This window comes from Spermophilus citellus, assembly GCF_964194105.1.
Source record: "Spermophilus citellus genome assembly, chromosome: 18".
Classification (NCBI taxonomy): domain Eukaryota; kingdom Metazoa; phylum Chordata; class Mammalia; order Rodentia; family Sciuridae; genus Spermophilus; species Spermophilus citellus.
In genome coordinates this window covers 40498301-40523017 of record NC_138200.1, presented here as the reverse complement: position 1 = coordinate 40523017, position 24717 = coordinate 40498301, and the positions used below count along the sequence as shown (strand labels likewise).

The 24717-nt window shown below is 40.7% G+C and overlaps 1 protein-coding gene across 3 annotated transcripts in view; it reads right to left on the bottom strand.

The window, feature by feature from the left end:
- Positions 1–24717, bottom strand: part of FTO (FTO alpha-ketoglutarate dependent dioxygenase) — a 374809-nt gene that overhangs the window by 54632 nt on the left and 295460 nt on the right. Inside the window, exon 9 of one of the 3 annotated variants that reach the window (XM_081275886.1) lies at positions 16300–16692. The exons of the other annotated variants lie outside the window; for them this stretch is intronic. Within the exon in view, the coding sequence (XP_081132012.1) occupies positions 16599–16692 (94 nt within the window). The 3' untranslated portion in view covers positions 16300–16598. Of the gene's footprint in view, positions 1–16299; positions 16693–24717 lie in introns of those variants that run through there. 3 annotated transcript variants of the gene reach the window in all.

Sequence of the window (24717 nt, the reverse complement as noted above, 5' to 3'; positions counted from 1 at the left end):
TTACCATGATGACCCGCCTCCTGCAATGCCTGTCAGGCTCTCTTCCCCATTTTCAAAGGAAAGAAACCTGATGGAACGTCACACTCTCACATCAACATGGTGCTCCACGTGGATTCAGTCTGTCCTTGAAGAGGGCACAGCATTGAATGAAAGGACACAGAAGAACGACGCGACATAAGAGGAAAGACCTGACTCTGGCAACAGCTGCTTTTGTGCCCAATGCCTGGGAACAGGCATTTCAGAAGCTGGGCCCCAGCATGGCAGATCGCTGGGTGCTGGCCCTTAGAGCTGGGTGGAGAGATCAGAGGACGCGGGGGTATCGGCCCGCCCCAGACATGCAGCTGCACTGGGTTTCATCACATATCAATTTTTACTGCAAAGAAAACCATACAAATTTAATCAGCTCTTCATATGGAAATATTTAACTTTTTTCCCCTGGAGTTGTTTGATATTATTGTTTTAAGAGTCAGGATTAAAAAAAAATCAAGATGTGTGATAGTGGTGGACACAGAAAAGCATCCATTTCTGGCAAGAATGCAAGTCTCATTTCCAGTAGACTCGGGTCTTAAATGCACTGGCGTCTCTGTCAATTGCCTGGCTCAATGAAGAACATATTACATGCCCATAACCATGAAGTATAAGACAAGAATGATCCATCTTGCACACCCCTCACCCACAGTCCAGGCAGGATGCTATTATCGGTGAGAATAACATGATCTCAGAAAAGCTCCTGTTGCCCACAAGTTTAAGGAGTGTTCTGTTTTGCCATCCAAACCTCTGAGGTTTCCATTTGCTCCTTCGCCCTTCAGAGATGTTATCAAACAACCTTGTTCCAGAACTTCTAATCTCTGAAAACCTATAATGTGGAATTCTTACATACATACCTATTAAAGTACTATGTTCTCTCTCAGTAGTCGTAAAATGTAAAACACCTCTTAAAAGAGATTTCCTTTGTTTCCCAGCCAAGGGCACAAGAGACAAAAGAAGTTGCCTTTTAAATATAATTTTTAAACACTGTATTAAATAAAATGAAGTATCGATATACAGGGTGATTTAAAAAATGAGGTCTGCTTTTGAGATCACGGGCATTTTTAAATGCCAAAGTGATGTAAGCTGCAGGCCCAAACCAAGAATTTTCCATCTCAGAAATGGGTTGTCAGAAACTCAGGGATGAGGACAACATAGTACGCTGTCACCCACTGTACTGGGAAGACAGATTCAAAGAGGACACAACACCTACGCCAGTTTGTGAGAAAGGGTGGGTCAGCTGCATAGCCTGGGTCAGGTCCAGCCAGGACAATTTTCTTGAACTGCCCTGGATCATGGCCTCAGAAACTTCTAACTCTGACATAGTTACAAAGCCATAACATTTGTTGGCGGTGCAGCTATTAAGTCACCAATCAATACCCATATTAATTTTCCCCCTCACTATTTCCCTTTATAGGGGAAGCTCTATTTACTAAATGCCCTGATATGGGCCGGCTGGGCAGAATTCATCTCCGAGGCTTTGGAAGACATCTTCTGGCCTTCATCACATCTGTTGGAGGAGAAGGAATGGCAGACATAGTGAGTGACTGAGGATAATCTTGAGAGGAGTACTTTCTGGAACCCAAAGCACAGAAAACTTTATGTCAACATTATGGATAATGCTTTTTTTTTTTTTTAAGGGAAAAAGAAATCCCATTTCTATTATGCAATCAGGAAATTGAAGATGTCTATCTCCAGATAACCAACTGCTTGTAGTGCGATTTCACTTGGAAACTTGCACAGAGAATGTTTTCCTACTGTCTGTTCTGGTTTCTCTGTCACTTCACATTGACTTTTTTTCGCTTTCTGTAGCAAATAAATCAGAAAGTTAATAGTTCTGTTGATTTGTTAGAGCCCACCGCCCCCTTAAAAAAACAAAGAAAAGAAAAGAATAGCTCTAAAGGGGGAAAAACTGATCCCAGTGTGTTAACAACTCCATTGCGGTTTCAGGCTGCGGTCATGCCAACTGTCTAGTAAAAAGAGAAATTCCTCTATAGCAGAAGTAATAAAATCTTCTTTTAAAGCACAAATACCATGCAGGGAGGAAACGTAAACCCACGCATTGGGACAAGGAAAGGGGGTGGTAGGAGGTAAAATATGGGCTGGAGTACTGGGGACCTGCAGTCGCCACAGTGCTTTGGAAAATTTTCACCCAAAGCAGCTGTTTGTATGACCCAGAATTTTCTCTTCTTAATCCATCATCCAGATGATTTTGGGAAAATGTAAGCTATTATCTGGAGCCATCTTCATTGTTATTCATATGAGAAAATATTTATCACCCACTCTGCTTTTTCAGAGAAGCTGATCTGTGAGTCGGATCGGATAGTTGAAGAATATTCTGATCGTCATGACAGGGTGCTTATGGCAAGCCAAACGAGGCCCCTCTGGGAGACAGCCCTGTAGATATGGAGAGGAAACTTCTGCTTCCAAACCAGAGAGCTGAGCATTTAACATCTGAGTCTAATATCTGGATTCCTAGGACTCATAATTGACAAATAATTGACTTTCTTTAAAATCAGGGTCAAAGCTCCCCAAATTACCACCCTTGGTGATGAACACACAGGGCCAACTGTTCCCAGGCAGCCAAGAGGAATCCTGTCTGCCCCCGGGGCCCCCACTCAGTTACTCCAACAAAAGGCAGCAGTTGAATGTAGAGAAAAGTCAAGTGAAAAGAGCCGGGATCCTGTGACATGGGGCATTCAACAGCCAGATTGTTTTCACACAATCACTCAATATCTCTGATGATGGCCAGACTTGGAAGGGAGACCCATTTGCCAGGTAATGCTTTGACACTGAGAGCCAGCAGAATGCAAAGCCAAATTCCTGTTTCCTAATGCAGGCTCTTTATTAAAACACCCACATCCCCGATCCGGTCCAGTCCTGGGAAAAAATCCCTCCAGGTTCCTAGATTCTGCCTGAGGGGAAGGAGGGGAGCTCCAGGGAAGGTCAACGGCAGTAGCAGCTGTAGCCCAAGCCACCACCTTAACACTTAAAGGAATTAAAAACAAGGATGCAAAGACTGTGTATTTCATTTCATCTGGTATTTCCTCAAGCCCTCCCACCCCAGGAGCTATATGTAAACATTACGATCCCCCCCCCCCACCATCACTTTGGACTTAATTGTATTCCTAATTGAAAATGAAAATTAATTTGCTTTTGATCAATTCCAGGTGGTAGATCAGCCTGAAATGGTAGCAGAGCATTTTCCCCTCTAAGTGACCACACACACGTGCCCATAAACACCAGTGCGCACAGCCGGTGGCAGCATGAACAGGCAGCAGTCGCCTCTCCCCCCCTTCCCCGCCCCTACCACAAGGGCTCCTAGTGTCTCTGTGTCTGTTCCCTTTGCTGATTGGCACCATTCAATTTTTAATAAAAAGATTTACAAAAGTGATGAGACTTGTGGAAATGAACCGCTGACAGGCTCGCCGAGTTAAGTGCGTAATTGAGGCTGTGGAGCTACAGATGTTGGACAATGGAGGCTTACATCAAGATGTATGCGCTGCTATCACAAATAACCTGGCATCTGGTTTCTTTATCTAAGTACCTTTCTTACGGTTTGGATCTTAATTTTTTACAGTTGACAGCAGTGTTATTTGAGCCAGTCAGTGGCATCTGGTTGCTGGGAGGGGGAGAGGAAAAAAAAAAAAAAAAGAAGGAAAGAAAGAAAGAGAGAGGGAGAAAAAAAATCTCCATGCACTTTAATTAATTGTGGAGAAATTACATGGTCCTTCAACCGTGTAGTTTGTCATCAGTGCACATTACAGATTTATATTAGATGTTTCTCCACAGTGTCAGGAATAATTAAAAGGGGGTAGGAAATGATGCCAACCAGCAATGCTTTACATCAGTGGTGAAAGTTTTATATTTATTACAGCCAAACAATTTTAGAAGAAGATGTCAACTCCGAGGCTTGACTGTGCATGGAATACATATCAGGCTGTAGGCAAAGCCAAGGCTCCACGGCTGCTGGGATAATGAGAGCGGGCTCATGTTTAATCTAGCAGGCCGACCAGAATTGGTATGGCGTGCCAGAGTTATTAATGACGCGGCATCTCCTTTTCTCATAAAAACATTCACCCAAAACAATAAGTAACATATGCTTTTTTCTTTTTCCAAAAGTGATCTTCATCCAATTGCTCTTTCTGATCCTAATAAGAACAGAAGTGCCAACTGTATGCAAGTTACTTTTTTTTTTCCTCACCTCAATTAGTCTATGCCACACTTATGGCTCAGGCAGTGTTGGAATTATTTAGTAAAACAAAATATCAAAATGATTTTTGCCTTCATGGAGGACATGATTACATGACATTCCTGCCAAGGCCTTCCATGAGGGGAGTCACACCCAGATAGCAGCCCTTGGGAATGGGCAGCCCCATCCTGCATCCATACCAGCCGAGAAACTCAAATCTTAGCTTTTTAGTTCCTGTTGCCATGGAACAAATTTGGTGCATATTCCCTCATCTTTTCTGGTGATCAGAGCCAGGAGAACATCCCACACATCCACAAAGAAGGTTCTGGAACAGTCATCCGAGGGACATCCATCTTCTCCTCTGCTGTTCCAATCAGCAGATTTCCTTTGGTATCATCAGAGCATCAGACTGCACATTTCAGGGGGATTATTAGACAATCTCAGCCTTCATCGGGTGACTTGCAGAACAGTCAGTGTGCGCAATAATCCCCTCATATGCGATGCCTGTCACTTCTTATTTATAAGCTTCTTGCCCTAGATATTTTCATAATTTCCATTTAGCCAGTGTGGCCCCAGAAGTGGAGACATCCTGGGAATCAGCACCTCCGGAAAGCCTCACCTTTGCCCCAAGAGACAGAGACGACAGCACGGCAGCCAGAAGGGGTTCTCTCCTGGGGGGTGCCAGTCTCAGCAGTGGGAACATCTTTCCTTACAGTGAAAGAAAATGGCAATGGGATCCTCAGGGCAACAGATTTGTCAGAATGATCAGGGGCCCAGCAAGAAGCGTCTGCTGTAAGTTCAGCAAGATGATTCCATAATAAATAATAGCGACCTCAGTCATTTAAAACACTTTAAAGGATGTCTTCCAATTTATAGAGAAATAGCACTTTAAATTTTCCAAAGCACTTCTGTAAATAATATTTCATTTAACTAATTACCTTTGTAACTCAGTGTAAAAAATATAAACAGGGAGACGCCTCGACACTTCATTCTGAAATAAAACGTATACTGGAGACACATTTGTTTCCTTTGCTGTTGGCTTAGAAAAGTCACTGGTCACCTTGCTAAAGTACCCTCCGTACTTCAAATAGAATCTGAACTTGATCCTGTGGCCTGCCTCCTTCCTATCCAGTCTCATCTGCTCTCATTCCCCCTGAACACTGCTTTGCTCTCTTCCTCATCCTCCAAAACATCAAGCCCTTTTCAACCTCGGGGACTTTGCACCTAACTGTTCCTCTGTCTGAAATGCTAACTCCAAGTCCTCATGTGGCTGCTGTCTTTTTGTCTTTTAGACCATGACTCCAATGTCACCTTACAGAGAAGCCATCCCTGACCTCTCGATCCAATATTACCCACTTCCTAGCTTGCCATCTGAAATGATCTTATTTTTGTAAGATCTTATTTTGATCTTATTTTTGTAACATGGGTCTCTCCCATCGGAATTTAAGCTCGAAAAGAACTTGGAAACACAAGTTTAGGGTAGATTTCTCTATGTGCTTAAAAGTAACAAATCTACAATTAGTTTCAGATAATCCACATGTCGACTTTTCTTTAATTCAGCAGAAACTCTTTAATCTAGTTAATGTAGTTGAGATTTTGTCATATAAATCATTTTTCCTCTTCTCATTTGGATTTCAAAGCCACCGAGAAACCTCTTTTTTTGGAGTGATCCTAATGGAATTAACCAAATTTAAAGAGATGTTGACTTAAAACCATTATTCTTGGAAAGAAAAGAATATTCAAAAGAGGTTAAACCACTGCATCTTGTGTCCCTAACAGGATTATTTTAAAGTCAGTTTTTCACTGCACTTAAGCAGTTCACTCTACCAGTAACTAGGGTCTAAACTCTGATTTGAGTCAGGGTTTGCAAGGCTTCAACCAAATCCCTACTAAATCCAGCTTTGGAGGGAAACAGCCAAGTGCAACTGAAGCCAAGGCAAGAATACTCAGCTCCTAACACTCCTGCCTCAAGCAGCAGATACCGGTGGCAATCGTGCCTCTTAGGACTGACGGGAGCCAGAAAAAAGAATCATGAATAGGACCAAACAGATTTGAACCCAACATAGAACACAAGTTCCTGAAAGAAGTGAGAGAGCTAACATGTTTTAGAAAAATGATCAAAATCTTTGGAGGAATTATGATCAGGACAAATCCCTTCCTGGTCCCTGTACTTACTGAAGACTGTGTTTGGTCCATCTTGTAGCTCCTTATAGCACCCAACACTAAGTGCGTAAGGAGTAGATAGTGGATGTTCGGAGGAATCTGAAGGACAGGCCTAACTTGTAGGCTCCATGCGGAAGAGCCATGACTTTCTGGTTTTTCACCTCCTGCTCAGTGCTCAGCAGAGCCCAACTGCTGAATGGAAAACACAAACTGATGCATCAATTGGGCAATGAAGAAGGGATCACATAAGCCCTGCAGGGCTAAGATGCTCGATCAACTTGCAGACGTGGAAATCCTACCTCTGTCCCACATTTCCCCCTTGAACTGTATTCTTTCCAGAAAGCAAACCTTCTTCTCCACCTGCATCCTTACTTCCTCCCTGGCTCTCTGTGCCTACTCTGATCCAAAGCCTCTTACTTGTGGAGAAGCAGGGGCATCTTAGAGAATGTGCCTGAAAATCCTATCTTCCTCATTGAAATTCCAGGGACAGCATCTTCATTAAGCCACCACCACACAGTGCTCTGCTCCTGCTGTATCAAAAGCCAGCAAGAGCAGCTTCCTGGGCTCTGGGAGAAAGGAGTAAAGGCACCTGACAGGTGTGACATGGAAGCTCTGCTCTGATCCTTTCTCTCCCATTCTCAAGTCTCCCTGAAAATCCCGTTTGCCTTCTTCAAGGAGAAGAAAGAGAGCTATGTCACCAGGAGGTCCCCCACCTCCAAGGTGGACCCTCCTGCCTGCACAAGCCAGGTGGGCTGATCTTGCTATCCCTGTCCATGTGTGGACTGCCCTAGAAGACTGGAAATTAGACAGCATCTAAGACATTTCTCCCCAAGTTTTGCTCTTCAAAGTAGACAGTGAGGCTTCTGGGAAGGAAGAAAGCAAGTGAGAGGCTGGGAAAGGCACGTTCCAGGCTGAGCATAATCACGATGCAGCTGGTGTTGCTGCAGAAAGAACTTCACCGGGAGCCCTATCGGGACTTCAGCCAAATACCTGAAATGTTCTATGCTTCCATGAACAGTTCTGAAGCTCACAGGGGTCAAGTTACACAATGTGAGGTTCTTCCCAGCTGCTAGATTCTGATTCTATTCATGCTTGAAAACATCTTATCCTCTGATTGCCTCTGTTGGGTCATCGTGTCTGGGGCCAAGTCTCCACTTAGACCCAAATGTAATGCAGCTGTAGCCACAGCTATGAGGATTTTCTTTTTCAATGTGTTACTACTGGAATAAAGGTTCCAGTTGTGCCAAGAATTTATATGCCTTACACTGGAGAAAATCTGTCTCCTTGACCAAGGGCACTGGGCACTCAGGTCCAGGTAGCTCTAAGAGGAGAATTAGAACAGGCTGTATTTGTATTATGTATGCTTTCTAAAATTATAGAAATAATTGAATGACAGTTTTAAGGAAAATTTAAAGTTACACATAATACCACCATTGTTACAAGTCTACTTGATTTCTATAGGTGTGCATAATATTTATATATTTTTGAAAATAAAGACTATCTAAACAGTCATTGGCTTTTTCCCCCCTCAAAGGTACAGCATATACTTCAGCACATTTCTCTGTGTTTCTAAGTTGTCTTCATTAACATTATCTGTTTTTCTAAAGTAAGAGTCTATAAAACTTAAACCATCTAATAAATGAGGGACTATAAATATAAATTCCCCATAATTCTAAAACTTTTAGGCAATAGGAAAAATAACATCTGAAATACGTGCTGTGAGATGCACAGGCAGGATATTAGATGCTCTTAACTAAATGCACAAGCACTGGAGGGTGTTCACTAGCTCCAGAACCTCTGGAAAACGAATTGCTTTCCCTTTGCCTTAGTTTCCTCAATGTGATATGCCAGGTAGGGTTGGGCGAACTTTAAAAGTCCTTCCTGCCCCCAAATTTTATGTTCATACCTTAAAGCAAATTCATTTTGAGGAATATAAAGAACTCTAGGTAATTTAACCTACACCTTAAAGGAGTGGTCTGATGGAAACACATTGGGCTATGTTCCTTGCTCCTGTTTCTGGGGGGCTGAACCCCCCCAACGTGTAAATGGTTTTAGCAGAAGGTTCTTGGTAGCCATGTTTGACTCCCTGGCCAGAGCTGGGTGTTCTGGAAGTGGGCACCTAACCTGGGCTGGAAAAATCCCAACACAGAAGTGTTCTGGCTGAGTCCACGGAGACTTGCTTAGCACAGATACTCTTTGTTAACTCTTTCTGACCTTAGAGTTTAGTTTTCTGTTTTACAGTGTGAGAAACCATGTGGAGAAGCCTTACCGGTTTCAGGAAGGTATTTATTTCTGAGTAAGCTTAGACTTTCAGGCAAAAAGGGATTCAAGGTTTTTCATTTTGACCCTCCAATCTGTCTTTATGATACACAAAGTCATAAAGCACTGGGGCCTTGGATTCACAGCCCCAAGAAATGGGGCCTGGTCTTTTGGTGATTTTCCCTTAATCCAGCCCTAATGAATGCCCTCTTAGGCATGCGGTGATGTTAACAGAGATAGGCAACGTGGAAGCAGGGAACTGAGTCCAGCCAGAATGTTTTAAACATTAAAGAACAAATATTAGATTAGGGCTAATCTGGTAAATTCAGAGTACTGAGGGGCAATGGGAACCTTAAAATAGGATAGACAGCTGAAAACATGAGATTCTTTGTGCTTTGCCTTATTCCACCAACCTATCGAAGGTCTAATCTCTCAGGTATTTAACCGTACACCAGAGACATTTCCTTCACTCCTCCAGGGGAAGGAGGAAAGGAGGAATTGTTTCCATATGAAGGGATGGGATCTCTGCTACATTTCTAGACTAAAGCCTCACAGGCGCTGGATGTGATAACTGTTTGCTCATTGATACCATCTCCACCGCCAACAAAAAAGATCCCAACTTCAAAAACATAAGTAATTAGAAAGGAAAGAAATGTGTTTGACATATATGCAGGAGCCAGGGATCCCTGTATAACTGAGGTGTGATTTAAAGAGGAAGAAGGTAAGAGGAAGATTCCCCCTCACCACCCCCACCTGGGGGCAATGCCAGTTATTTAATTTAAAGGTATGATCCTAAAAAAATGTTCTTGGTTTTGTCTGCATCAAAACTTTACAGAGCTTTCCTGTAAGTGGCAGGATGCTGCGACACTGTGGGACAGGATCTACAATTAAGTGTTCTCCATTGGGTCTCAGCATGACAAACCCTAATGGCTCCAAGGGAGCCCTTAAAACCCACCATGTCAATGAGCTGCCCAAGCACGGGGATTTAGAGTTATGGATTAAACCTCTGAACCCTTCTCCTCCCCTCAAAATACCTTAAAGACCCTTTTCTCCCAGGGGAGAAGTTGTTCTAGTCGGCATCTGGCCAAGAGATCCTTGCGAGGTCACATTTCGACATAGCTACAGGACATCAAGTGAAGATGCTGCATTGAGCGGAGACACCTTCATCTCACCCTACACCAGACCAAGGGACCAGAACCCCAATGGCCCCACCAAAATGAAGCAGAGGCCTCCTGTGTGTCTCATTTCATTTCTGGACGTGAATGGCCATGAGGTCTTGGGAATGACACCTGCTTCCTTGATTCTTTAATTTTGTCCCTGTAAGGTACTGATGTGGCTCGTTACCTTGTTAGTTTATATTAAGAAATATCTTTACCAAAAAGTAGAGGATTTACTAATGAGAATATCTGTTTTGCAGCCAAGACAACAAATCAGATCCCATCAATCAATAAGGCATTTCCTTGCTGAACATCAGTCATTTTGAGACATGAACGAATTGTTTCAAACTACAAGAAAAACCTGAAATCAGCTTTGCATGTTCTGAACAGGTACAGACAGACAGACAGACGCGCACACATACACAGTGATATCAAAATGAATAACCCCAGACTACGTATTTAGAATGGCGACCACATGTTATTCTAGAAGGGAGTCCCTTCCCAATTTGTTTGCTGATAAATCAGTGTGCTTCATCCCTAAAGCACACATTGCCAACAGGGGCTGGGAACCTAGTGAAGGCAGGTATGGATACCACTTTATTATTAAAAATTCATTTGAGCTAATTCATGTACAAATGTGAAATATGATATTATGACTAGAAAATACAGCTCCAGCACATGAAAGATTGTTTAGTGGCTTGAAAGTTAATGGCCCTTCTCAAGACCCTAAAACTACTAGAATAAACATCTCGGTTACCTGGCCTTATGTTCACACCATAGTATTGGTCTCAAAAGCTCAGTTCATTCCCCATTTGTGGCTGAACAGGTTCCAAGGCACAGTGCTGCACACGGAATTTGAGAAACTTTTTGGATAATGAGTGTAACAGAACTAGAAATGATTATTTCCCAGTAAAAGCTTCCTCATTCCAATTATACCACCAAACGACAGTGGGGAGGCCAAGTAAATTCCATTTTTTTCTTGCAAAAATATTCCATCCCTCTTCCTTTTCCTTGTGTAGGAAGGGTATTCTTTTCAATTTAGAATTACAAAGCTCTTAAACTCTGGTTTTAAGATGGAAAAGTAACAAAGCCTTTTATTAGAAAAGTGCTGTTGAGAGCAGCCTTATTTCCTGGTTACACAAACATCTGCTGTCTCAGAGAGGAAAAGTCAATGTTCCAAGTGTATTTAAAAAGGTGAATGCAAGATTCTACACAGACCATTCAGTAACAGGAGAAACGACCATGCTTTATGTTTATTTTCAGGTTTTTCAATGGTTTTAAAATTTGGTAGGCACTGCTACATCCTCGCAGCACACTCTGGCACCACTCAGAAGGGGGACGAGGCAACAATATTGCATATATCCTAAGTCAGACACTTGGGAAGTTGCAGTACAAAGGATTTTGAGGTTGAGTTGCCTATTTAAAGAGAAGTTACATTGTTTGGGGTGATGAGACTCAATTGTTTCTGCCTAATTTGGAACATTTCCTACTCCCTGAATGGGAGAAGCTTGACTTTTGTGAAGATTTTTTTTTTTTTTTTTTAAACTGGAGAACTCCATGCACTCAGGTCAACTTTTCTGCCCAGGTTTGGATACCTAGGTCTGAGCGCAGGGCTTGGCAAAAGGTGCAGGGTTTTTCTGTTTCTTTTCTCCTCCTTTTTTGAAACATCCCAGTATGGCCCCAGAGATTGACCAGACCCACAGCCTCAACTTCATTGCTCTGTGCACTATAAAGTGGTCAATTCTGCAAGTATGACATGAGCTTAGTCACATTACTAAAGACACTCACTAGTTCTTAAGAAACAACAGTACTACTTTAAGCAGGGGTGGTTTTTTTCTTTTTGTTTTTTTTTTTTTTTTTAAGTCCAGAATTGACAGGTCTTTGGCAATTTGTCAGTTTCTGAAAAACAAAAGCTTTTAACTTAAACAGGATAAAGAGGGAATCTGGCCATTGATTGATGAGGGAATGGGCAAGCCCTTAACTACACTGCCTCCAAGGAGAGAGTAATACAATTACTAACTCACACACACACACACAAATACACTTGCTTCTTGGCTTAACAATGGAGTCATGTCCAGATAAACCTGTCCATCTGCTGACAATATCATAAGTTGAAAGCGCATTGAATGAACCTAACTGAGTGACGTCCTATAGCATGTGGTCCGTTAAAGAGTACTGGTGGCTCACCCTTGAGACTGTGGGGTTCACTGGGAATCGCAGCTTGTTGCCACGGCCCAGCATCCCAAGAGAGGACCATACTGCAAATCCCTGGCCCTGAAAAGAAGCCAAATCCAGAACTTGACATACGGTTTCTACTGAATGCATATCACGGTCACACCATCATGAAGCTGAAAAATTTTAAATTGAACTACCCCAAGTCATCAACATCACCAAAATACTGGGATTTTAAAAAATTATTGGATTTGTACTTCGGGTAGCAATATATCTCAGGTTCCTGAGTTCATACGAAGCTATTGGTAATCCTTTGGGGAATCATTGCATAATATTCACAACCAGCAGAATGTCATAGCTTCTTGCATTTTAAGTCTCCCAGTAGCCAATTTACATGACTATATTCTTAAAACTTCTTCTCATACTCAAACCTGAATACACAGGTCTCTCTCCAAAAGTCCATTTATTTGCAAGTTTGAAATCTTTGATTCTTTCCTCTTCTTCCTTCCTGTATAACGCATTGATTATGAAGTTCTCTCCCTGTAGAAGGCCTTTGAACTTCACATTTCTCCTGTTATAACTGCTCCTATAATGTAGTGCATCCTCCTATCACACCATCTGGTTTTCTCCACTTACACTCCTTTGACTCAAGCAGGAATAACCCAAATCCATGTTTAATAACCAAAATCCATTGCCAAATAATAACCAAATCCATTGCCACCAGACAGATCTTCCTACACAACCACTAGCATCCTGTCACTCACAGCACCAGAAACATCTGGAGGCTTCCAGAACTCAGCCACTTCTAGTTCTTCCTACATTTTGGACTGAGTTTCATGAAGTTTGTTTCAGCCAGGCAGCCTGACATACTGAATCTAGTTCATACTAGCTTGTTACCACTTATATAGTAATAGTATGAACTATGCTATATTTATGTTTTATTATATACTTATATTATATACTTATATTTTATTATATACTTATATACTTATATTTTATATAAGTAGGGTGATATCTCACCATCCATGTCTCACCCAACTCAAAACCCATCTTAGTCTCCTAAGATTTTTAGCTATGTAGATTGAAATAAACCTACTACACTTGGAACTTGCCAATGAAATGATTATCTGTCCTGGATCTGTAGGGTTCACTGGAATTTTCTCAGAGGTCCAATGATTTCAAGAGAATTTAAAAATTTTATACTTTCATTTCAGCAATAACTAGGTCTCTTTTGCATTGAGATTTCTAAACTGAAAGGCATTTTTACAGAATGATACTTCAGTTGCTTAATATTTTAAGGATCATAATGGTCTCCATGAGGCCCTGTCCAAAAACATTTTTTTCTTCTAAAAGAAACCTGCAAATGCATCTGATGATCATGTCATGTGACATATCTTCCCTAGTGTTGTTTGGAACTGTTGTTTAATTATTCTTCTTTTTTTTAAAATATTTTTTTAGTTGTCAATGGACCTTTATTTTATTTATTGATACGTGGTGCTAAGAATTGAACCCAGTGCCTCACATATGTTAGGCAAGCTCTCTGCCACTAAGCCACAACCCCAGCCCTTTAATTCTTTGGTAGCTTTTACTTTTCATGTTTTTATGTCTTACTGTTCCAAACAGACGGTGAAGTCTCTGGGGACAGGGATTATGTCTTACACTGCTTTGGACTCCTGAGGTACCACATGTGATCTTGCAAAGAGCAAGGGCGTGGTCAAAATCAGCTGCTCTGGTTTTGATGTGTCCCCACACACTGGATGTCAGAGGGAGAAATCAAACAAATAATGGAGGCTGAGTTTCACTATGTCCAGCTGAAAATTATGGAAAGTGAGCAATGATACTGTCCACTGTTACTCACCCTCAAGAGGGCTGCATCTCTTAGAAACATTTCCCAAATAGTGAGTTCACAGGGCTCCCAGATACTGCTTTCTCTACAACAGAGGGCTATTTTAAAAAATTCCTTTCTACAATAATAATGAAGATGTTGTTAGTACTGGATAGTAGAATTGAATCATTTCTTTTTCATAAATGGTAAGAAGTCTTAGACAATGAGAGAAAGTTAAATCAGATCTGTCCTTAATGTTTCCGGTAAACCCTTAATCTATGTTAATTTCATGACATTATAGAGAGAATTCTCGAAGTACCATTCATCTCATCATATGACCAAGGTGGTCCTGCTTGTCATTCTTGACTTGATTATCAATAAATGAAACCTGAGAGCTATGTCAAGGAGAAAGGGTCGTGAGGAGCAGGGAAACTCAAAATGGGACTTTCTCACTTGAGAGCTGGGAGAAGGCTGGGAAAGCCATGAGCCGCCACCCATACTTCTGTGCTTCACGATTCCTGAAACTTCTCATACAAGTGTTTACAGCTGATTTATATAGATTTACAAAGTTTTTATTTCATTAGTTTAAAACTCAGGTAGCAATCAACATCAGAGACCAGAACATAGGAAGTCAAGGACTAATTTTCTGGAAGAAAGAATATCATTGCCTTTCATATTCTTACCAAAGAGGGGTAAGGGGTGGACTGAGGAGGTCTATGGCATACAATGGTGGATGGGACACTAGCTAATCCTGTGGGTTGGTAAATACCATTCTTTCCCTACAGAAAGGTATCTGTGGACTTTAATGGAGAGCAAAACGGAGGACGAAACCAGGATTAAAAAAAATCATTTGGATTTCATAAGCCAGTGGATATATAAATATATGCAAATTTAATTTTATAAAAGATGACTGCAAAGACTGTGCTAAGGTTATGGAAGTGGGAGGAGAGTTATAGGGACAAGTAGACTTTTTTGCAAGATGGTTTGCCCTTCTGCCTCGAGTCTCAACTACACAAAGGGGAATATGAGAGGTAACTCTAGCAGGAGGAAAACTCAAGCTAGAGAAGAGTGAGGAGGCTTTTCTTCTTCCATGAATTGTTCTTTGTTTAGGTGCTGACTGCATATTTAGCATGCCAGTTAATTAATGCACAGCACACCGAGGCCTGCATGGCCTCACATAATTACACCTGGATTCTAATTAGGTAACTCTCCACTATCCCTGTCTAAATCATCCAAGCTCCAAATATCTCAAAGTGTGGCCAGCACTCATTTAGTTAGGCCTGTGATGTGCCTGTGTAGTTGAAAAGTTGTCACTTCCAGCATGAAGGATACACGAACAGCCTAAGTGAGTTTTCCCATATGCTTTTCATGCAGAGAGTAAAACACTGAGAGAGTGTAGGATTTTCCTGGACTCCTTTGGATGGTCTTCTGGTGTTCTACAGATTCCAGAACTACATGCCAGGCAGAATTGCATTTTATAGGCAATACTGCCAAGCAATTACTCACTAAGGTCTTTGTGTTATTTATTTAATTTTAATAAGATGATATAATGTTAATATTGATAACTGGGTTGATAACATTAGAGGAAATTAAAAATGATTTATCTGGACTTTTGTAGAATTTCCTAAGCTTTCCATAATGAGGAAATATCTATTCTAGTAACAATGCAGAAAAGGAAAGTTGGTAGAAGACTCCCTATGAAATGATCTCATCATTTTATGTACATTAGTAATGACTACCACATACACAGCACAATTTATTATTATTTCAGCATTTTATATCAGAACTTTAAACACTAGATACAAGAAAATATCAATCTACATCAAAAGCTTTTATTTATCTGCTCAAACTGAACAAATGTGCAGTCTGTGCTATAAATTTCCTTCGAGAGTGTTCAATTCAGTAAAATGGGGTACACATTTTAGTGACATCTGATGCAAGAGTTGTAATCAGTAATGTTTAACAACACATTAGGTTTGTCTTCTTTCTCTGACCACTGTATGCAAGGGACACCGCAAATCCCCTGGAGATCTGACACTTGGCTGGGCGCACCTCTGTTACCAGGTGCGAATGACAAAGGGAACACCAAGTTTCCAAAACTGTTCATCATGTGGGTGGGTTGTCAGGAGCTGATCTCTACCCAGCCTGTTCTGAAAGCTGGTGGAAGGGGGAGGGAGAATCAGAACCTGATTAGTGGCAATGCCCGGGTTCACTGCTACAATCAGTGAAGAGACCCAACTGGTGGGCCAAGCCAAGGAGATCAGAAACAGGTCGACTATTGCCAAGCCTGCACTCTGCCGGCAGCCACTGTCAACTAATGATAGATTAGACAAATCTGATTGCTCTATCAAAACATTCATCTCAAATCTTGATTAGTAAGCCTATTGAATTATGATTAATTCACGAGGGTGCTACTGACAGATAAGAGACTTTATCTGACAATGTGTACTAGCTGCTTCGCCTGAAACCAAAAAAAAAAAAAAAAAAAAAACCAACCCAAAAATACAAACTCCTGAAGTCGTTAGCAAAATAAATAGTATCAAGCACAGCACATTGAGAAGGATAATGAGGCTGCGTGCACCTTTTAATATAATAAAGAGCTTGTTTGTGAGAACCCAGCCTTTGGGGAGAGAAATATACAGGAGAACAATACACTGTAAACCAGAGAACACCAGGCACCTCCTGCCTTTTCAACATAGGTGTGAGAGCCATTGACTTCAGACTGCTTCTGGAAGCGCCTCCTCAGTTTTGGCGACATCCCAGTTGTGCAGGCCAGAGATGGAGCAGAACTTGCAGGCTTATTTCAGTGGTGCCATTCAATTACTCTCTTGTCTCTGCGATGAAGACATCTGTGCTTAGAACTCTTGGGATTTTCAGAAGGTGGACTTCTTTTTAATCTTTAGAGAGTAAAGTGATGTTTTGTTAAGAGAGAAGGCCTAAAAATTAAGGTTTCCAATGTTTTTCTGGGGCTTTGGGCGCTGGGAATGGAACCCAAGGCCTTGTGTATGCTAACTACATGCTGTACCCCTGAGCTACCTCCCCAGCCCCACTTTTTTGTCTGAAGCAAAAAAAAAAAAAAAAAAAAAAAAATCAGTATGTTGTATGCTTAAGTTTGGGGTTTAGTACATAGTCATGACTTGGGGAAAACTAAAGCAGGATCACTCACTCCCTTATCAAGCCAGCTCGTGACCCTGAACCTCCACCTATCAGCCCATGTCTATTTACAGTTCTGCCAATCCCCAAAATTCAGCTCCAACTGCAATCGGGGGTTGGGGGGCAGCCCACTTTGAGGATGCCAAGTACTCAAGAGCCTATGTAATTTTAGATGGTATCATTATCTTATCCTGACCTTATGATTTTACAAAAAGCCTAATGTCCTATAATCGTGTTTCTCTTTAGCTGGTATTAACCTTTCGGTGACTTCTCTCTTCTCTCTCTCTGTCTCTCACGCTCTCATAACTACCCTCTGTTAATCAATTGTGCACTGCAGATGGGGTCAAGGAAACCTACTTCCTCCTTCGATAGCCTCCAATGTTTCTACTCTTGGGGATAAAAGTGCTTTAAATGGAGTTATATTCTAGGAAAATCAATATATGATTACTGCAAAGATTTGTATTGATTGTCCTGTTGCATTGCAAAAAGGCTAAAGAAAAATGGCAGGGCGCACATTTCCCTTCAATTCCTACTCCAGAGTTTGTTGCAAATGTTTTGGGAGAGAAGAAAATGCTTCGACTTTATTTAATGACCGAAAGTTTTCATCATTCAATCCACTTACTTCGTTTTCTCCCCTGCAAAGCACGTCTTTATTACTCGCCTGGCTTCCTGACTCCAATACTGGCCAACATCGGGGGCCACCAGGAGAGTTCACAGAGCTGAAAACCATCTACTCAGTAAAGGGGGCTGTGCCAGCAATTGCAGGGGGCCTTCCTAAGAGTCGCTCTTCCCTTATCACTCCCTTACAGAATCCTGATTTTGTTGGGAGCAGCAATGAACCCAGCTGAAGATTTTATTAATAGGCATGGACTAAATTTTGGCCAATGGAGTAGTTTGGTGGTGACTGTTGGGTGGGACTTCTAAAGATGTACCTTAAAAAGTGGGTGGGGACTTATCAGTTACCAGGCATATTTTCCCCCCTCCCACTCCTTCTCCCTCCCTGTAATGTAGATATTAGGGGCTGCAGCAGTTCTCTTGTGACCATGAGGTAAATCTGGAGTAGAAACCATATCATCGAAACTATGGCAGAAAAGATAGAACTAAAGGAGCCATGAACATTGGTGACAATGAAGAGCTACCAGAATAACCCAAATATGAAGGAAAGATAAATTCCTATGTGGATTAAACCACTGATTTTCAGGTCTATAATATCTGCAAATTGAAACATCTCTTTGGAAAAATGTCAGAGTGTGTGAGTTCACGATGCCACAGCAGCTAATAAAAAAATAAGTAAAATAAGCAACATTTATCTTTAGGACTAATGAGATAGTTTATCTTGCCACCAGCAATGTTGGAGCACACCATTTTATGTCAGTAGCTTTGGAATTTATCCTGGTTCTTTTACTCAAAGGCAATGACTATGGATGGTTTAAATCCTTCAAGGTGTCTACAGTGGTTTAATTGTTTTCCAGCCACCAGTGTTGAGAATTTAAGAAGTTCATTGTATCATTGTTATTTTTAGCTGTCCTGCCTCCATTTCCCCTTCTATTATTAGACTCCAATTTTCTTTTCACACACCCATGCCCCGACAGTGAGCATTCTTGGTGGAAATGTCATCTTAGCAGAGAACCAGGTACAAGATACAGACTAGGCCCCAGCAGTCTTGGACTTGGTCTTCAAGGCCATTTAGACTGTTCTGAAATCAAAGCTGTTTTATTATAATAAACTAAGAGGTGGATCGTGGAAAAGCCTCTACCTCCCAGACAGAACACTCATCACCGTGAAGTTCTTCCTAATGGCTCGTTGCCTAAGTGACTGAAATTTTTCAGTGAAGACAGAAGTTGCTGCTTATGGAGTCTATTGACCACTCAGCTTCAATGGTCTCTAACTATATTTCCTCTAAAAACTGCAACTTGAATAGAAGTGATATGAAGTTAGGAGAAAATTAAATTTCAGTAATAGTAATGATAAGGGGAGAATTCAGACACTGTTCCCTAAAGTTTAATTGTATAAATTAATATAATACAACAGCCTATGAGGTAAACACTATTATTATTCCCCTTATTCAGATGGAAAACTGAGGCAGAGAGGTAAAATAATTTGCTCATTGCCATCTAGTTTGCAAATGGAAGAACCAGAATAAATCCCAAAGTTACTGTGATAAAATTTATACTCCAACATTGCTGTTGGCAATATAAACAAACTACTATAAGCAGTTCAGGAACACATATGGTGATATATGGTAAGAGTTACACAAATGTTTGTGCCTTATGATAATTCTATTTAAAATAATATATTTAAGAGGAACAATTTAAGTGCTTCCCCCCACCCCCCAGAGCTGAGGGTTGAACCCAGGGCCTCATGCATGCCAGGCAATCTTCTACCACTGAACTACACCTCCAGACAAAGAAAAATGATTTAAATCAAGACAACAGAGACTCTGATTACAGCATGCTTCATAATAGCTAAACTAAGAAGAAATTCATAACTTTTCAATAATGGGGGATAATTAGATAAAATATAGCATATACATATAACAGATTATCAATCATTAAAATGTGTAACTATTACATTATAAAGCATAATGGGAAACACTTTGGTATCAGATGAAAGAGCAGAATATAGAACTTAGGGATTCAACAATCACACCTACATTAAAGTATGAATTCATATGGCCAATGTCTGGAAATCAACTTTCAAAGTAAACACAATCGAGTTAGGAGAATGGGATATCATGGCCCTCATTTTTTTCACTATATTCCCATTTTCAAAAGGGGTGGGGAGAATGAAGAGAGAAAAATGCTTTCAAGGAAGAAGAGAAATGACTCAAAGTTCCCAGTGCCCCAGGATGCTTGCAGATCTCTACTGGGAGAGCCTGCCATTCGCTCTTCACTATAGATTAGCCCAGTGCTGCACAGGGGGGGCACCTTAGCAACGCAAGGCTCTTTATCCAGCCAAGGTAAATGAAGTTCGGCTGGTCAGGAGAGTAAATAAGATTAGTTATGGGCTCCAGGTCATCCACTCACGGAGGTCAGAGAGTGTGAGATTATTATCCTTGGTAGAAGAGCAGCAAAATAGCATTAAGGAATAAATTAATGAAAAAGGTAGAAGATTATTTGAACGAAAGCCCTAATCAGTTTAGAGATTTCACTCAACTGCTCTACTGGCCATCAGTCAAGCTCACAAAACAAATATGCTTGTTCTCTTAAGTAATTCCAGGAGATCTCCCCTTCTTGCTTCAAAGGCATCCAATCTAGGGAAAGTCATGAATAAAGTTACCCCAGTTTGCTGTTATGCCTCATACAAAACCCACTGAAGCATTAAGGTGCATGCTACTAAAATAGTATATACTTAGCGAGCAGACGACTTGCCAAAGATGCATAATTGCTAGGCCTGCTTGGTCTTTGATTCCAAATAGAACATCATTCCATACCCATTCAGAAACACTGAATTCACCAATGTGCAAACTGCATATTTTATTAAATAAACACAAACTAGGAGATAATGACATACATTTGTTTTCATTACAAGTAGTAATGCAATATTTCTCCAAGGCTTACGGCATTAGCATTTCTCTCCACGTTTCAAATGCCTTTGAACTTTCTGAAAAGCTACATCTGTTAGCTCCCGTGTATACAGCAGGAAGTTACCAAGTGAATTAAGTTTTAATATAAATTGCTTTGTTCACTATTAAGATTGATGTTGGACACACTGTACTGTAAGTTGCAAACTGCAATTACAATTCGTTGCAATTATCTTTGGTTGTTAATAGCACAAGATAGCATGTCACTTTCTACCAAGTGTATAATTTATCATTTGTGTTTTTTTTCCCCCTGAACTCTTGTGGTATTCCAAATGTATAATCTTGTTGTATTTATTTCCCAGTGGTCCAACAAAATGCACAGCAAGTGCTGACTAGAACAAACTAAAAAGCACTGCTATTGACAAGCCGTCACTTGAGCAGTAATGAACATTCTGCCTCCACTTTCACCTCAACAAACCAGCAGCTTTAATTTATGATAAAGCAAAGGAGAGGCAACCTCCAGGTTTATTATACCCTCAGTGCTGTTTCAAATAAAGTAATTAGAAGGTCAAGAGACAGGTTTGGAAAGCCAAATATAAATGCAACCCTTCTGTACTGACATTAAAAAAAAAAAAAAAGTGTTCAAAGAGCATTTTATCCATCTTTCTTCTGAGTGGGGCAAGTCCGTTTTTGTTTTTTTTAATACTACCGTAACCAATCAGAACCAGCAGTGGCACCATTCTTTCGTCCTCTAATTTGCTCCATATGGGCTACAGGCAGCTCACCTAAGGGACACTGTCCTTAGGAGAATTCGGCTAAATAGTCCCAAACTGCTCTGAACTGCTAACTTAGGACAGGTGGTTAGGAATGGTGGTGGGTTTTTCTTTTTCCTTTAAATAAAGAAAACCCAATAGGTGAAGTAATAGAAGGGTTCTGGCAGAATCTAAGGATGTAATAGTAGCCCCTAAGAAAAACTACTTACAAAATCCCTTACAGAATATTTTGCTTTAAAATTTTTCTTGGGGGAAAAAAAGACACGTAAGGGAAAGGGGTCGGTGAGAAGAAAAACTGCCCTTTCGAGGTGTTTTGTCTTCAGCAATGGAACACCCAATCATAATGAGCTGGCATGTTATTTCTAAGAAACTATCTGTACTATACATTGGTTTTAAGGCTCCTAATTTGTGTACATTGAATTCTGGGTTTACTTTCCTTCTCCTCTTTTTTTTCCCCACCATGTAACAAATATACCACCCTAAATATTCTCCTAAAGGCCACGAAACCCAGTGGTCCTTGGCAATACGCCTGGGCCCAAGTTAGGCAGTTTGAAAGACCACTTTAACTCTTTTAGGCCAGCTGCTCGCAATGTTTTGATCCACGTATTACGGTAGTGAGAAATCAAGTTCCAGGTATCTACTCCATTTTTCCCCATTACCTACTGTTTCCAATCCTTCTCCCAGAAAGAAAGGGATAGAGAAAGAAGGTTAGGGAGGGAAGAGAGGGGGAAGGAGGGAGAGAAGGTGAATAAGGGTGGGAGAAGGAGACAGAAGCTATGGCAGATTTTATATCTATCTATCTATCTATCTATCTATCTATCTATCTATCTATCTGTCTGTCTGTCTATCTATCTATCTGTCTGTCTGGGGTAAGTGCTATGTTTGAAAAAGTTTAAAAAGATGAATCTTCCTAAATGATACAAGTCATTCCTGGTGCCACAACCCAGGGAAATTCTACTAGCTACTTGAAAGCTATTATAATCATCTCGTTCTACCTCTTTTGGGGGTCTGTGGAGAATACACTCCAAAAGCCTTCCTGAAATAGCATTTTGTGGTGTAATTTTTGCTTCAAGAAATTTTTACCATCATCTATTCAAGCAGTCAGTCTAATTGCACTTGATTATATAAATGGTGGAAATGTATGTAATCTCATAATAAGAACATGTAATTATGTTGTAAAAATCCTTATGAAACTGTAAAACAGAAAGTGCATGAATACAGTAGGTGGTTCTTTTCTAAAAAGATTTTCTTGCCAGTCTCCGCCCAGAATCAATTCTCTACCCAGAAGCAATGAGTTTTCAGGATGCAGTGGGAAATGGATGTATTCTGGGCTCTCATCTGTGAAGATGAAGGGCTGGGAAGCTTTGGTCCAACATCCCTTGATGGTCCTCATGCCAAATAATATTTATAAGTCAGGGGCAAAAATCAAGAGATAACATCTATATCCTATAATCCCATCAGGTGCATGAAATGCAAAACAATGTTGAACTTCCGAGGCATAAAGTAGAGTGTCTAGACTGGTCTCTTCGATCTAGGAACATGTTTTCTTCTGTCATTGCCCTTTTATGCTGTTGCTTATCTATTTTTACTTCTAACAATCTGTACAACTAGTGGGAAAATAAGTCAAGAAATATGCTAAGTAATTTTCCAGTATCTTTTGAGGCAACAATTTCAGCTAGTTCTCCAACTAGATAAAATAAGAGTTATTTGATCTAAATTCCTCAACTACCCTTCCCCTTCTTTGCTGGAGGTACTAATGAGCAGTGAAATGTTCAAAGTGGAGTGAGATGCCCAGAGTGTGAGCAATTCAGATTGGAAAGCGAGACTCATTCCATCAGGCCGTAGACCTTTATCTCAGGGAAGCCCTGGCAACAGCACAGTAATAGATGTCAGATCTCCATCCAAGAGAATCCTCCAAGAGGAAAACCAGTTCTCCAACTTCTTTCCCATAAGAGAACTATGCACCAGAGGGATATAGATATATAGGAGGTCCTGGTTTCTGTCTTAGGAGACCAGCACTGAGGTAGGTTTTAGGAAGACATAAAAACAATATGGAGAATAGTCACTGACCACAAGGACCTTTCATGTAGGACAAATCTCAGGGCTTGGAAGATCTGCCAGCTGCTTTTGCATGTATCTATCAAATGCATAAAATGTTACTAAAGAATTTTGAATGGTCCCAAGAGTATGCCAGAGACTGCAAAAGAACATCATGGGGAAGGCATTGTTGGTTTACCTCTCCAACAATCATTTCCTTTCTTCCTTGCTAACAGAATCTCTATTTTACTTATGTATTCAACACTCAGAGGAAGTTGATTCCATTGCCAGCTCAGGAGTAAATCTTGGTCAATAGCCAACAATGGTGTTTCCATCTCCCTTGATAGTGTTTGGTGTAAGGGCTGATGTGAGTGAGCCTCAGATCTGGGCAATGAGACCAGAGGAAAGGTTGACTAGGAGCTTCTAGGAATGATTTCCTCACTCTTGAGAAGGAGACACTAGACACCATCTCTATTGTTTTCATGTCTGGATGTGATGTCTAGAGCTACTGTAGCCATTGGATGCACGAAAGAAGCCAGTATGAGGGTGAAGATGATAATGACTAGTTTGAAGAGAAGAATCTAGGTCAGAGATGGCCCTGGGCTTTCAATTATATTGTACCTACAGCTGTTCTACCTTCTGAAGTTCCTAAAACGTGAGATAATAAATGCCCTTGTTTAAGCCCATCTGAATGAGGGCAGTTTGATCCTGTGTCCATTTGCCCATTTATGGAAGAGTAACGTATTTTTAGCTTAACTGTATGAGCAAGCCAACACAGCTGAACTTAAATCTCACTCACTAAAATTAAAATGGTATCTGCATTTATTACTGGTAGAGTTTTTTTTTTTTTTTAAGTGGTGCAATCCTTTGGAAAGCAGTTTTTCAATGTATATCAAGAGTCATAAAGAAGCTTAGGAGTTCTAATCTGATACTTCACTTTGGCAATCTATGCCAGGGAAACAATCCAAAACATTGTGAAATATATGCTGTACATTTAATAGAGTATTATGCATCTATTAAAATGATGATTGAAACTGTAGAAAAAGTGAGAAAAATTATTTTAAGGGAAAAATAAGATACTATGATGATGATGATGATGATGGCGGCAATGATGCTTGGAACAATAGTAAAAGTAATAAAATAATAATCCCAAACACGTGTGTGTTTAAGAGCTTGGATTAATATCTACCAACACATTTACAGACATAGTATCACGGTGGGAGACAGGGGAGTGAGTGACTTTTTTTCTCGTCTTTCTTTTCCAAATTTCCTAAATAGAAAAAAAACCCACATATATTCAAAATTCCCCTCCTTGCATTATTCAGCTGCTTAGAACAATCTGTGGGCAAGGCTGATTGAAGGTGTCTGGAGAGGGAGACTGGGCTAGCCTGGGGAAAAGACTTGAGGCAGATGCAGAAAGCTCATTAGCACCTGGA